Genomic DNA, 13,642 nt, shown 5'->3' with positions numbered 1-13,642 from the left:
TATACTCAAGTGGTAAAGAAATCAATGATAAGAAATAGCAGTACACATATATTACTTAGAGAGCAGAAGAAGCAAAAATAGGAACAATGAAATAATTTTAAAATGTACTGAGCATGGTGACTAATACCTGTAATCTCAGCACTTTGGGAGGCCTGGGCAGGTGAATCACCTGAGGTCAAGAGATCGAGACCATCCTGGCCAACCCCATCTCTACTAAAAATATAAAATTAGCCAGGCATGGTGGTGCGTGCCTGTAATCCCAGCTACTCAGGAGACTGAGGCAGGAGAATGACTTGAACCCGGGAGGCAGAGGTTGTAGTGAGCCAAGATCACACCATTGCACTCCAGCCTGGGCAACAAGAGTGAAACTCTGTCTCTCATACACACAAAAAGCATTTATAGATTCTCCACCTGGATTCATCACTTTTGCATAGACTTGTTTCTCTCTCTCTCTCTCTCTCTCTCTCTCTCTCTCTCTCTCTCTCTCTCTCTCTGTGTGTGTGTGTGTGTGTGTGTGTTTTCTACATCATTGGAGGACTACATACATGTCATAGCCTTTACCCTTAAATACTTCGTTATATGTTTCATGATAATATGTAGAAATATTGTCTCTCGTAACCACAGTAGATTTCACGTTACACAGCACTTGGCAATAAGAGGACTATTTTTCCCATGCTAGGCTGTCTCCCTTCAGAGTCTGTTTGTCATGTACCTGTTTTCTTCTTACCTCCCACTTCCCAGCCTCCTGCTGTTTACGCCCATTCTCTCTACTTGCTTTTGCTCTTTTGTTTTAAGGTCTTTCCATTTATAATGATTTGGATGATTCCTGAAGCTTAAAACACAGACACACACTTAGAAGTCTCCGGTTCCTTTGATTTTCCAAAAAAGCACTGATGCTCTCAAGTCTTTGAACTTCCTTTTGAAAAATAAATGCTGTGAATATGTTTCTGATGGTTTAACAGCTTTTTTTCTTTTCTCTCTTTTTCTACGCTGGCTTATAGTTTGAAAAAGTACCAGAAGGTCCTGTCCCTCCATCTACACCAAAGTTTGCATATGGAAAGGTCACTCTGGGAAAGGTAAGGAAAGAAAAATAACAGAAACGTTGAAAGTGAGACGGGAGTGAGAAAGTGGAATTCAGCAGCAGTGAGTGAAAGTGCTGTGCTGGAGGATTTGGTTCGTTATTTTTCTGCGAATTTGTTTTCTGCGAACCTGAGGTGGGGGTAAACGATGTTTCTGGGAAAATGGGGAGATGGAGGCGAGAAGATACTTAGGCCTGTTGACAGGATGAGCAGATGGGATATGGGTGGGAGTAGAAGGCATTCTTGGATCATTTGGGTCATCTTGATTCCCTTATCAGTGGTTAAAACAGTGTCAAGGGCCTTTGTGAAAATAGCATGCCACCTCATTGTTCTGGCTGGCAAGGCTCTTCTTCATAATTTACCTTTTTTTAGGGATTTCCAAAAATCAGTGGCATTTTGATAGATCTCTGCCCTAAATTATATGCTACCCTCCATCTCGAAGTTATGTCCTAGTTTTTATGGTCTGGTTTATATGCTAAAAGAGACATCGGGGGGAAAGCTAGAAATCAATCATACATAGGAGTTAGGGGCACTGTATTCTAGGAAAAGTAAAAAAGAAGAGATGTTTTACTTAATAGTCAGAGGAGTGACACAGCCGAAGTCAATTTGTTTTGACCATCTGTGTCTTCAGGTTTCCCCTTTCATAATCCCTAACTCCTACATATATTAACTCACAAGAAAGAAAAAAGAACTGTTACCTATTTCTTAAGAATCTCAAGATCCTAAAATAGTATCATAAGTTTTTATCTTCAAGCAAAATGCCAAACATGATTATGTAATTTTTCCATCCAAGAAGCCCTTTGACATGGTTGGTTGCTTGAGTTCTTGTAACATTTTCCACCTAGTGTCAGATACATGCGTTACATTCTACAAAGAATGTGGTCTTTCTCTCTGATAGGGATCTTTCTTCAGATTGATCAGACTTGAATCACTCTTGTAAAGGGAACACCTTCAACTTGCTCAGGGCTACAGCTACTTAAGGAAAAGTTTGGTTTGTATGTTTCAGAGCCGTGACAAATCTATTTTTATGCAACAGAAAACAGCTCCAAATGTTCAAAACAACACTGCTAAAACAAAACTAGCTTAGTACCAAAAGCACATTCTGTTTATCATGAAGGAAAATGGTGTGAGCAGAAATGACTTTTCATTTTCAAATAAATATATACAATTTAAGATAGCAAATCAGCATATAACTGAATTAAGTTTATGTAGAACACAGTTAAATAGAAAAAAGTTTTCACCATGAGTTGAATTTCTTAGTGTCCAGATGGGAAAACACCCATGTGAGTAACTGGCTTGATGAAATTGTAAATCAGATTGTTTTCCTTGATGCAGCACATCAGCGAGGTAACCATGGGAAGTGTTTATAAAATTCCGAACTGAGCTGGGCATGGTGGCTCATGCCTGTAATCCCAGCACTTTGGGAGGCCAAGGCAGGAGGATCACCTGAGGTCAGGAGTTCAAGATCAGCCTGGCCAACATGGTAAAACCGTGTCTCTACTAAAAATACCAAAATTAGCCAGGCATGGTGGCACATGCCTGCTCAGGAGGCTGAGGCAGGAGAATCTCTTGAACTCAGGAGGAGGAGGTTGCAGTGAGCCAAGATTACGCAACTGTAGCCCAGCCTGCCAGCCTGGATAACAGAGTGAGACCCTCTCAAACAAAACAAAATTTCTAACCAGTATTATGTCATGGAAAATCCTGGAGTTTGGAGCCAAATCCAACTCCACATCCTGGCTCTGTCATTACTCGAGTGGACTTCTCTGAGTCTCCACAACACAGGGACAGTAGTACCTGCCTCACAGGATAGTTGTGAGTATTCAGTGAGCTAGTGCCTATAAAACGCTGTATCTCACCTGGAGCGTCTAGGCACGCAATGACTGATAGCTGTTATTACTGTTGTATTGCATCAGAATAAGTATCCTGGGTTGCAATAATACACAATCCTTTGGATTGAATATAATAAATACTTACCAGGTATCTACTATGTTCTGGGCATTGGGGCTAAGTATGCAGTATACCTTATCCTTAGGGAGCTGACAGTCTGGTGAGGAAGACAAAGATGGACAACTGAAAAATGATACAGGCGTGGAAAACAGGCCACACACAAGTTCAGAGGAGGGTGAATTAACTAGCAGGTATTAAAGATTAAGATATAATAATAGCATATCTAGTCTTAGTTGTATGTAATTGGCGTCTGGTTACTACTTTTACTTTTTAGTTGCTTCACTCAGGGGTGTTCAGAAAGGGTTTATAAGGAGGCAGCATGTGAGCCTTGGTGTTCATTCATTTTAAGGGCCTTTTGTAGATCTCTGAGTAGGCTGAATTGCTGAATAGGTATGTTTGAACCTTCTTTTTTTTTTTAAGACTACCATCATTCATAGTTTTCATCAGGAGTTAGGGAGGAGATGAGAAGGACTAAGGAAGACTGGGAAGCAACACTGAGTGGAATTTGAACAATTTAGGTTGTTTAGGGCAGGCGTCCCCAAACTTTTTACACAGGTGACCAGTTCGCTGTCCCTCAGACCGTTGGAGGGCTGCCACATACTGTGCTCCTCTCACTGACCACCAATGTAAGAGGTGCCCCTTCCTGAAGTGTGGCAGGGGGCCGGATAAATGGCCTCAGGGAGCTGCATGTGGCCCGCGGGGCCGTAGTTTGGGGACGCCTGGTTTAGGGGTTTGGTGAAACGTACTGATATCTTTGATAATTAGGAAATGACGCTACTCTCTCCTCTGATGACCAGTGAGGGGCACAGTGTGCAAATGCTGCTTTTGTTTCTTTTCAGTTAAAGACAGTGGAAGCAGCTCTGGACATTCTGTGTCCCTCTGGGCCCATCAAAAGCCTTTATCCCTTGACATTTATCCAGGTGAAACAGGTAGGCCTTCAGAGGTAATGCCTCACCTTTCTTTCTGTGTTTTCCACACACCTCGCAGTGCCCATTTTGAGTGCAGGGGCCAAAATGCTAAGCAAATGCATCTGATCCCAGGGAAGTTAACCATGAATTTCCAGGCTCTCTCTAGCTCCACGCTGTATGGTGGGCTGACCATGCCTATTTTTTGGCCCCACTTCTTCTCATTCATGAACGAGGTAGCCTAACCAGCTTCAGCATAATTCTGTACAAGTTATAAATTGAGTTCACTGACCAATCTAATCTTCATTACTAGGCATCAGTGGAAGATCACCGTTTTAATACTCAAAACAGACAGTTTAATTATTTGCCTGCCCTTAGCTCAATGGCATAAGGACTGTGTTTTTTTGTTTGGTAGACTAAGTTCTTTGAGGTTATTTTTCCTGCTTTTGAAGAGAACAGAGCACATCTTTTTTTTCTTTTTTTTTTTTTTTTAGTATTTGTATATGTGTGTGTGTTTGATCTCCAGACACTGCGTCATCTTTACTTTTTTAAAGTTTTTCCCAGCGTTTTGTTTTGGAAATTTTTAAATCCAAAAAAAAAGTTGCAGAAATAGTACAACAAACACCCATAGACTTTTTACCTAGATTCACCAACTGTTAACAGTGCTTTACGTGCCTTTTCTTCTATGGGTGTACGAAGTCAACTGCTTTTCTTTTTCTAACCATTTGAGTTGTCAGCACATGGTACGTCACATTTAAATACCACAGCATACGTCTTTTAAGAAAAAGGACATTATCCCGCAGGACCACAATGCAGTGGTCACACATAAGACATTTAACATTGATACAATCCCATTATCTAATATAAATTTTATATTCAAGTGTCCCTGGTCATTCCGATAATGTCCTTTACAGCTGAATGTTTTCTCAATCCATTTTCCAACTCATAATCACACACTGCCTTTAGTTATATTGTCTCTTTAGTCTTCTTCTGTCTGAAACTCTTCCTAAGTCTCTCTCTCATGACATGGAAAAGGTTTGGGTATTTGCAGATATTTTTTAAAAGGTCTGGGTATTTGTAGACTTTCCCTCACTAATTAGATTCAGTAAAACATTTTTGGCCTGAACACAACAAAGGTGATGTGTCCTTCTCAGAGAACGATATCAGGATGCCCGTGAGGCCAGCTTGTCCCTCCACTGCAGTGTTAAGCTTCATCACTTAGGATCTCGTCCTCCTTTCTGATTTTCTGTGGCGATCACCTTCTGGAAGAAGTCTGAACAGTAAGGCAAAATGATAACAACCTATCTAGTCTTAGGGAAGTTTGCCTTCAGTTGCCCTTTTTACACCTGTGATTTTATTCTGACCATTCTATTTTGTAATAAAATGAATAATTAAGCCCTCCCACACACACATTCACTGTTCCATGAACATTGTATAGGGTTCTCTGCAGTCCAAGCACCCCCATCTCTGAAAGGAACTTGCCTACACTTAGCAGGCCTGTTGAGCACTTGACAAGGCATGATCCAAGAGCACGTGGAGCCTGGGGAGGGAGTTCCAGGTTACTCTATGAACAGGTGCCGCCAGCGTTCTTTCTTAGACCCCTTCTGCTGTCTGATTTTTGGCCAGTGCTTTCAAATTGGGTGGGGCGTCCTGGACCCTGGCTATTTCAGATCTGGAGCAAGTCCACAGAATATCTATTTCCAGCAGAAGCCCCAAAGGGCACAGACTTCAGGGAGTGGGGCTCAGCCCAGTGTCTCTGCAGGGACCCCCTGAGCCTCAGCCACACCTGCCTGGGGAGCATCACAGCTCCTACCCCTCCTTCTGGAAGCCCTTGACAAAGTCTTCCTCAGCCCTTGAGGAAACTTACCACTTTAGCTAGTTTTCAAAATAAGTAAATAAATAAACAAGAAGGAGACGGAGATGTGGAGTCTGGGTGGGAGGTGTTCTTATGCTAGAAAGTTTGTGTGGCGCTTGTAGCATTTCTTGTGCTCAGCTCATTGCTGCAACACAGGAATGCAGATTAATGCTTTCCTCGGCTCCTCCCAGTCACCTTGCCACTTGCTTGAAACCTGCATGCGTGCTTTCTGGGCCCCAGCAGTTGGGAACCTTTTCTGTGTTCCATGTGGGATCTTTATTTGCATTCTCTTCCATAACTCAGGATGTTGTCCCAGCTCTGCCCTGCTAATAATGTCCACAGTAGGAAGTCAGTCAGCAAAGGCAGTAACTATAATTCTGTTGTTGCCTTTACTGCCAAGGCTAATTGTTTGAGGCTTTCCTTTTGGACCAGGGATGTCAGCATCTAAAAATATTTCCTGACTCAGTGGTCAGTTACAGTTAATTGTTTCTTTCCCCCATTCCTCCACTTAAAACAGTTCTGTTGGACTTTGTTGTTATTATTATTAGAGATGGGGTCTTGCTATGTTGCCCAGACTAGCTTCGAACTCCTGGCTCAAGAGATCCTCCCAATTTAGCCCCCCAAGTAGCTGGGACTACAGGTGCATGCCACTGCACCCCGTCATCGCCTTTTGTTTTGTATGTTAAAGCAGATTGAGCCCAAGAAGCTGCCACTTTTGCTGAGCGGAACTTCATCTCTTGGCTTTGTTGTTTGTTTACCTTGGTTGGTTTGTTTGTTTGTTGTTTTACTTAGTTTTGTTTTTTGAGTTAACATCCATAACTTTTGCTATATATGATTTCATCCCCTGTATAACCCTGGGCAAGTGACTTAACCCACTCAAGGTCCAGGTTCCTCTTATGGGAAAGGGAAGCTTGATAGGACACTGTGCGAGGTTCCTTACAGTTTACTATTATGATAGATATTCAAAGACCTAAAAGTTTAAGCCAGTTTTCTTTTTCAAAGTGAATTTTTCTGGAGGTGGGGGAAGATTTTCATTTCTTATGGTTTGCAGCACAGTGCTTTCATACAGATCTAGGGTAACCAAGTTCTCTTTCAATGCATGGCAATAGTGATGTCTGTTCCTTAAATCCTTTCCTAACCAGTATTACGGATTTGTGCTGTACCGGACAACACTTCCTCAAGATTGCAGCAACTCAGCACCTCTCTCTTCACCCCTCAATGGAGTCCACGATCGCGCCTATGTTGCTGTGGACGGGGTAAGGATCGTCTCTGAACTGGGCATTTTGACCCAGTGAGGGTGGGGATGGGTAGTAGCCTGCACTTGTTAACACAGCATTTGAGGTCTTGGCTAACCTCTTCAACCTCAGGCACCACCCATCATCATCATCTTTTGTTCTTTTTCTCTTTTTTTTTTTTTTTTTTTTGAGACAGGGTCTTGCTCTGTGGCCCAGCCTGGAGTGCAGTGGTGTGATCACAGCTCACTGAAGCCTCAACCTCCAAGGCTTGAGTGATCCCCCTACCTCAGCCTGCCTTGTAGCTGAGACTACAGGGGTGCACCACCATGCCTGGCTAATTTTTTTTTTTTTTTTTTTTTTTGTAGAGGCAGGGTCCTACTATGTTGCCCAGGCTGATCTTGAACTCCTGAATTCCAGTGATCCTCCTGCCTCAGCCTCCCAAATTGCTGGGATTATAGGCATGAGCCGTCACGCTGGGCTCCACCCCTCTTGTTGGTGACCCTTAGCTGTGCCTCTGGCTTGCCGTGAGGCCTCATGCATGTGCCGTTTGCTGGAATACACCCTACCCACCATCTTAACCCAGAGGGCTGTGCTTGATACCCCACCCGCTGAGAAGCCTTCTGGGTCTCCCCCATGAAAACCGACCTTCTCTGACTGATGGTATCGTGCTGCCTTCCTTGCTCCTTACGGGTCCCATTTCCAATTCAGTTTTGTACCTGCCACCATACAAAGTTCGTTGAACTTTGTGCCTTTATCCTGCATGAGAAGTTATATTCTGAAGGACTGCTCGTGACAATTATTGCCGAAATGCACAAATAACTGTGTTTCATAACAAATCAGATGCATGGCAGGACCTCCAGTCCTCTCACTGAAATGGTCACAGGAAAGAACACATGAAAAGATTTTCCTCACCAAGAAAATGTGTTCAGAAGACTTTAAATATTTCCATTCTCTTGTAATCAACAGCTTTCATTTGAGTGGGAGCGGATTTCTAAGACATTCCGCTCTGTTGATGGTGACTGTTTCTTTGCTTCCAACTTGGGTGTTGTCTTAGTGAATTACGACCATTTTAAGGTCAACTTTAAAAGTCTAACCTTTTAAAAAGGAATATGTCGCTGATAAAATACCTGTTGTTTTTCCTCTTTCTATTATATAATTTTCGTGGTTAATGCATCATGTCAAGTATTCTGAGGTGAGAATACTCCACCTAACTCTCTGATTTTATCTCGTTTATCTGATTTTGTCTTCTCTCTCCATGTTGTTTAGAAGCATTTTTTTTTTTTTTTTTTTTTTGTGACTGACTTTTGTGCTGTCAGAACATGAAGCAGCTCCTCTAATGAGAATCCTCCCCTGGAATTTTGCCTCCCTCCTCTTTCCACTAAAAGTAGATATGCAGTAAAACATTCCAGGGTAAAGGAAGCCAGCTTAGACCATTCCGAGCTCTGAGCTGTGTCTGGCAATTTTCCTGTTTAAGAAGCAGTGACTAGGGAACTTTCTCACCCGGCCTGTAACTTGGGCCAAAATGCATTTCTTTCCAAGTCTGGTGAGGCTGACCTTCTTACCCTCAACGCAATTGTCATTTGGTCTTGAACCCACAGATCCCCCAGGGAGTCCTTGAGCGAAACAGTGTGATCACTCTCAACATAACAGGGAAAGCTGGAGCCACTCTGGACCTTCTGGTAGAGAACATGGGACGTGTGAACTATGGCACATATATCAACGATTCTAAGGTAGGACAAACCACACTGTCAAGACTGAGGTTCAAGGGTTGACAACTTAGAATTTGAAGCCCCGTACAGTGGCTCATGCCTGTAACCTCAGCACTTTGCGAGGCCAAGGCAGGAGGATCATTTGAGGCCAGGGGTTCAAGACCAACCTGGGTAAAAGAGTGAGACCTGTACAAAAAATTTAAAAGTTAGACAGGTTTGATGATGTGCACCGGTGGTCCCAGCGACTCAGGAGGCTGAGGCAGGAGGATTGCTTGAGCCCGGAAGTTAGAGGTTAAAATGAACTATGATCATGCCACTGTACTCCAGTCTGGGTGACAAAGTGAGACCTTTTCTCAAAAAAGAAGGAAGTAGTTGAGCTATTTTGAAGAGCTGCTTTCCTCTGTAGGTGATGAGAAAGTTGAGCTTTGCAAACAGAACCTTTCGCCTGTGTTTGAGCTTGGTCGTCCTGTAGAAAGAAACAGAAGGAAGAAGCCCCTCCACCATGCTCTTCCTCTGCTTAAAAAGCACACGGAGCTCACTGAAGGCAATCCTTTGCTGGCAAAGCCAGCTGAGCCTCTGTTCTGCCCTGGGTCATGGGTTTGGATGGTTAGTTCATGGCAAACTCCTCACTTGCAGGAAGTCTCTTCCCTCGGGGCACTGCCTGTCACCTCTGTTGACTGCTCCTGTGTCCAGGTGTCTAGCCCAAATCAGTTTTTCTAATACATATTTTTAGAGCTTTATTCAGCAAGCACATGTTAAGCTCCCACCAGGTGCTTTGGGGAACGCAAAGGTGTCGAGAGACAGGCTCCCCTCAGGGAGCTCACCCTCCACGCGGGGAGAGAACGCCTCGTCGAGGGAACTGTGGCATCACCCAGGCTAGGACAGGACAGGTGTCCAAGGCTATTTCCTGACCCTCTTGGGAGCTGACCTTTCTGTCCCCAGATTCCATCTTTTCATCTTCCTTTTTTGTTTTTTGAGACAGGGTGTCACTCTGTCACCCACCCAGGCAATTACACCTTAGGAAACTTAGGGAACAGCTGTGTGCAGGCCGCCTTTGCCTCCAGTATAAATGTCTCTCTTCTAGTTTTTGTGCTCAGGGTGGACTTCATGGCCTCCTGCCTGGCTCTCACAGGCCACGCTGATCCATGGGAGCAACTGGACTCTGTTGTGTAGTCTCTGGGTCACACAGCCACCTGGTCAATAGTTATCAAATTACTAAATGGGCAGTTGAGACTTGGTATCTGGGATTCCACTGGGGAATCCCACTGGGAATGGGGAAGTTCCCCACGTACGAGCCAGGGAAGGGGAAGTTAGCTGAGCCTTGACAGCCCAGCCCCAGCCTGTGGGGAACAGAGAGCAGCTTCTGAATTCAGGTCTGAGGTTTGCCATCGTCATCGTTACCCTTCGTATCCTCTTACGGTATCGCAGTATTCTCATGTATGTTATCTCACTTGGTCCTCAAAACAGGTGAGTGACTCAGGTGTGGTCCTCCCTGTGAGTGTGGCTGAGGTGCTCAGGGCCAAGATTTGCTCCTGGCTGTGGCCACTGTGCCTGCTCTATCCGCAGTGGGGATCCCCACTCATTCCTTCTGTCCCCAGATTCCATCTTTTCATCTTCCTTTTTTGTTTCTTGAGACAGGGTGTCGCTGTCACCCATCCTGGAGTGCAGTGGCACAATCTCAGCTTACTGCAACCTCTGCCTCCTGGACTCAAGCAATCCTTCCTCCTCAGCCTCCCAAGTAGCTGGAACTATAGGTGCACGCCACCACACCAGGCTAATTTTTGTATGTTTTGTAGAGACTGGATTCCCTTTTGTTTTTAGATGGAGTGTCGCTCTGATGCCCAGGCTGGGGTGCAGTGGCATGATCTCAGCTCACTGTAACCTCCACCTCCCAGGTTCAAGCAGTTCTTATGCCTCAGCCTCCTGAGTACCTGGGATTACAGGCGCCTGCCACCACATCCAGCTAATTTTTGTATTCTTAGTAGAGATGGGTTTCACCATGTTGGCCAGGCTGGTCTTGAACTCCTGACCTCAGGTGATCCACCCACCTTGGCCTCCCAAAGTGCTGAGATTACAAGCATGAGCCACCGCGCCTGGGCCATCTTTCTTGGTGCCCATCTTTCTTCTGTTCCAGCAGTGGCTCTCAGCCAAATGCTGAAGATCTGGGAATTTGGGTCAGCACTGTAGCAGCTCAACGCCCTTTCTGTAGAAGCAGAAACTCTGGGCTTTTTATAGAGACGTCGTGACCTGCAAAGGAGAAAGCTAGAGCTTGGGGAATATGTCTCTTCCCAAGGATTTGTATAATTCAACCTCCAGTTAGAGCTGTGTTACTTCGATGTACACATATTTTGAGGTTCATTTCCTGTTGGTGTTTTGTATTCCTGTTTGCTTTTCCTGTTTCCCTGGAATGCAGAGACATGTGACCTTTTTCCTTCCCTCCCCAGCTCACTGTCCTCCGTTTCTGCTTTGCAGGGTTTGGTTTCTAACCTGACCCTCGGTTCCAGTATCCTCACGGGCTGGACGATCTTCCCACTGCACACTGACGATGCAGTGCGCAGCCACCTGAGGGGCTGGGGACACCATGGCAGTGGCTGCCACTATAAAGCCTGGTCCCACAGCTCATCCAGCTACACGCTCCCGGCCTTCTATGTGGGCAACTTCTCCATTCCCAGTGGGATCCCAGACTTGCCCCAGGACACCTTTATCCAGTTTCCTGGATGGACCAAGGTACGTGTCTTCATGGGAAGGGTTGGAATTCAGGCCTCAAACTTCTGGTTGTTAGTGTCTGAGAGAGAATCACAAAGAGCCATTAGTGAGATACTGTGTGACGGTGTTGAGTGTGGCGTTTCAGAAATTCTTTAGGAGGCAGATTATGGCAGATCTTCGGGGATTCTGTGGCCAGCTCGGAGGTGCCACCATCTGCCCCATTGTCATTGGCTTCCTCTAGTGAATGACACCTTCCTGCCTCCTCCAGGAAGAATCACGGCCCCTGATTATGGCGGCACTTGTTCTTTATCTAGAGGAAAATCCAATCTGGACAAAGGGGTGGATCCCTTTGGTTGAGTCTGTCTGTTTCAGTGGCACGATCTCGACTCACTGCAACCTCCACCTCCGGGGTTCAGCTGATTCTCCTGCCTCAGCCTCCCAAGTAGCTGGGACTATAGGCACGTGCCACCACGTCTGGCTAATTTTTTGTGTTTTCAGTAGAGACAGGGTTTCACCGTGTTAGCCAGGACGGTCTCGATCTCCTGACCTCATGATCTGCCTGCCTCAGCCTCCCAAAGTGCTGGGATTACAGGCCTGAGCCACCACGCCCGGCCCTGTTTTTCATGTATGCCAAGACGGGTGCTCCCAGAACATCCCCAGTTGCATCCAGCCCCGCACCCCTGGGGCTCCTGCCGTGGTCTACGCACTCCTCCGCTCTTGCTTCCGTCACTGCCCTGGTTGTTTGGAGACTTTGGCACTTCTTCCTTCACCACCTTCTCCTCTTGCTCATGTGCCGTTTTCACCCTAGATCACCTTACCATCACTCGTCAACACATTTCTCATTCTGTGGCCACTATGTGCCCAAGGTTTGTGCCAGGCACTAAGGATACAATCATGAATAAAACCAGACATGATCTTTCCCTCATGGGACTTTGTCTAGTGGGGGAGGCAGACCCGTGTTAAATAGTAAAAGCATAGCTGTGACGGCTGCTAAGCAGAACTGTGGGGTTAATAATTGGCACATTTGGCCTTGTCAGGGAGGTCAGGGAAGCCTTCCCTAAGATAGTGATGCTTGCCAGAGATATGAAGCATGAGCAAGAATTAATATGGCAAGAAGAGAAGAAAGTATGCTCCTGGGAGAGGGAAAGGCACGTGCAACGGCCATGGGGTTGGCGGGGAGATGTTAAGTGTGGAAAGTAGGTAGATGCTAGCTTGGGACAGGCCTTATAGGCCAGGTTAAAGTTTTGTCTTTGTGTTGAGAGCCACTGAAGCAGGAGAGTGATATGGTAAGACTGTGATCTGACAAGCTCCTCTGACCCCGGTTTGCAGAGTGGTTTGGGTAAGGACGCTTATGCATTCAAGGAAACCATCTAGGAGGCTGCACCATAGTCTCACTGAGAAACTGGGACGATGGTATCTAAGATGGAGATGACATCAACTATTTCAGAGATGTTTGAAGTTGGGCCAATAAACTGACAGTGGATTGGACGTGAGGGTTTGGGGAGAGGGACAGGTCTCGGATGACTCAGGTCGCAAGCTTGCAGCTAGGCAGAATGGTACCATTTGCTGAAGAAGCGGCTTCAGAAGGGGACTTGGCCCTAGAGAAGGGGATCATAAGTTTGGGTTTAGACAAATTGTGTTTGAAAAGCTGCATTGGTCCATTTGGGCTGCTATGACAAAATACTATAAGCTGGGTGGCTTATAAACAACAGATGTTTATTTCTCACAGTTCTGGAGGCTAGGAAGTCTCCAAGATCAAGGCACCAGTAGATTTGCTATCTGGTGAGAGCCTACTTCCTCGTAGATGGCACCTTCTGTGTTCTTACATGGCTGAAGGGCAGAGGAGCTCTCTGGGGTCTCTTTTGTAAGGACACTGATTTCATTCATGAGGGCTCCACTTTCCTGACCTAATCACCTCCCAAAGTCCCCACCTCCTAAACCATCACCATGGGGGTTAGAATTTTAGCAGATGAGTTTTGGGTGGACACAAACATTCAGACCATAGCAGAGGGCTTGGAGAATGGCTGGGATAGACTGTTGGAGGAGGGTTGTTGGACCTATAGGCTCAGAATTCAGGGCAGGGATCTGGACCAGGCATGTATGCAGAAGATCGTTGTTGTACAGATTGTTGAAAACTGAGATGGATGAGGTCCCTTAAGGAGAGAGGATGCAGAAGGAAGGAAAGAGGACCTAAGGCTGATCTTTG

At 45.5% G+C, this 13,642-nt stretch overlaps 1 protein-coding gene across 3 annotated transcripts in view; it reads left to right on the top strand.

The window, feature by feature from the left end:
* GLB1 (galactosidase beta 1) overlaps positions 1-13,642 on the top strand; it is a 107,688-nt gene that overhangs the window by 67,241 nt on the left and 26,805 nt on the right. For all 3 annotated transcript variants that reach the window (XM_074405930.1, XM_074405929.1, XM_039461810.2), the window contains exons 11-15: positions 1,002-1,076; positions 3,866-3,955; positions 6,929-7,042; positions 8,620-8,751; positions 11,203-11,457. In XM_074405930.1, coding sequence (XP_074262031.1) covers positions 1,002-1,076; positions 3,866-3,955; positions 6,929-7,042; positions 8,620-8,751; positions 11,203-11,457 — 666 coding nt within the window. The remainder of the gene's footprint in view (positions 1-1,001; positions 1,077-3,865; positions 3,956-6,928; positions 7,043-8,619; positions 8,752-11,202; positions 11,458-13,642) is intronic.

Source organism: Saimiri boliviensis, chromosome 9 (assembly GCF_048565385.1).
Source record: "Saimiri boliviensis isolate mSaiBol1 chromosome 9, mSaiBol1.pri, whole genome shotgun sequence".
In the NCBI taxonomy this organism is placed as follows: domain Eukaryota; kingdom Metazoa; phylum Chordata; class Mammalia; order Primates; family Cebidae; genus Saimiri; species Saimiri boliviensis.
The sequence above is the reverse complement of the archived record's forward strand: the minus strand, read 5'-3'. Positions and strand labels throughout refer to the sequence as shown.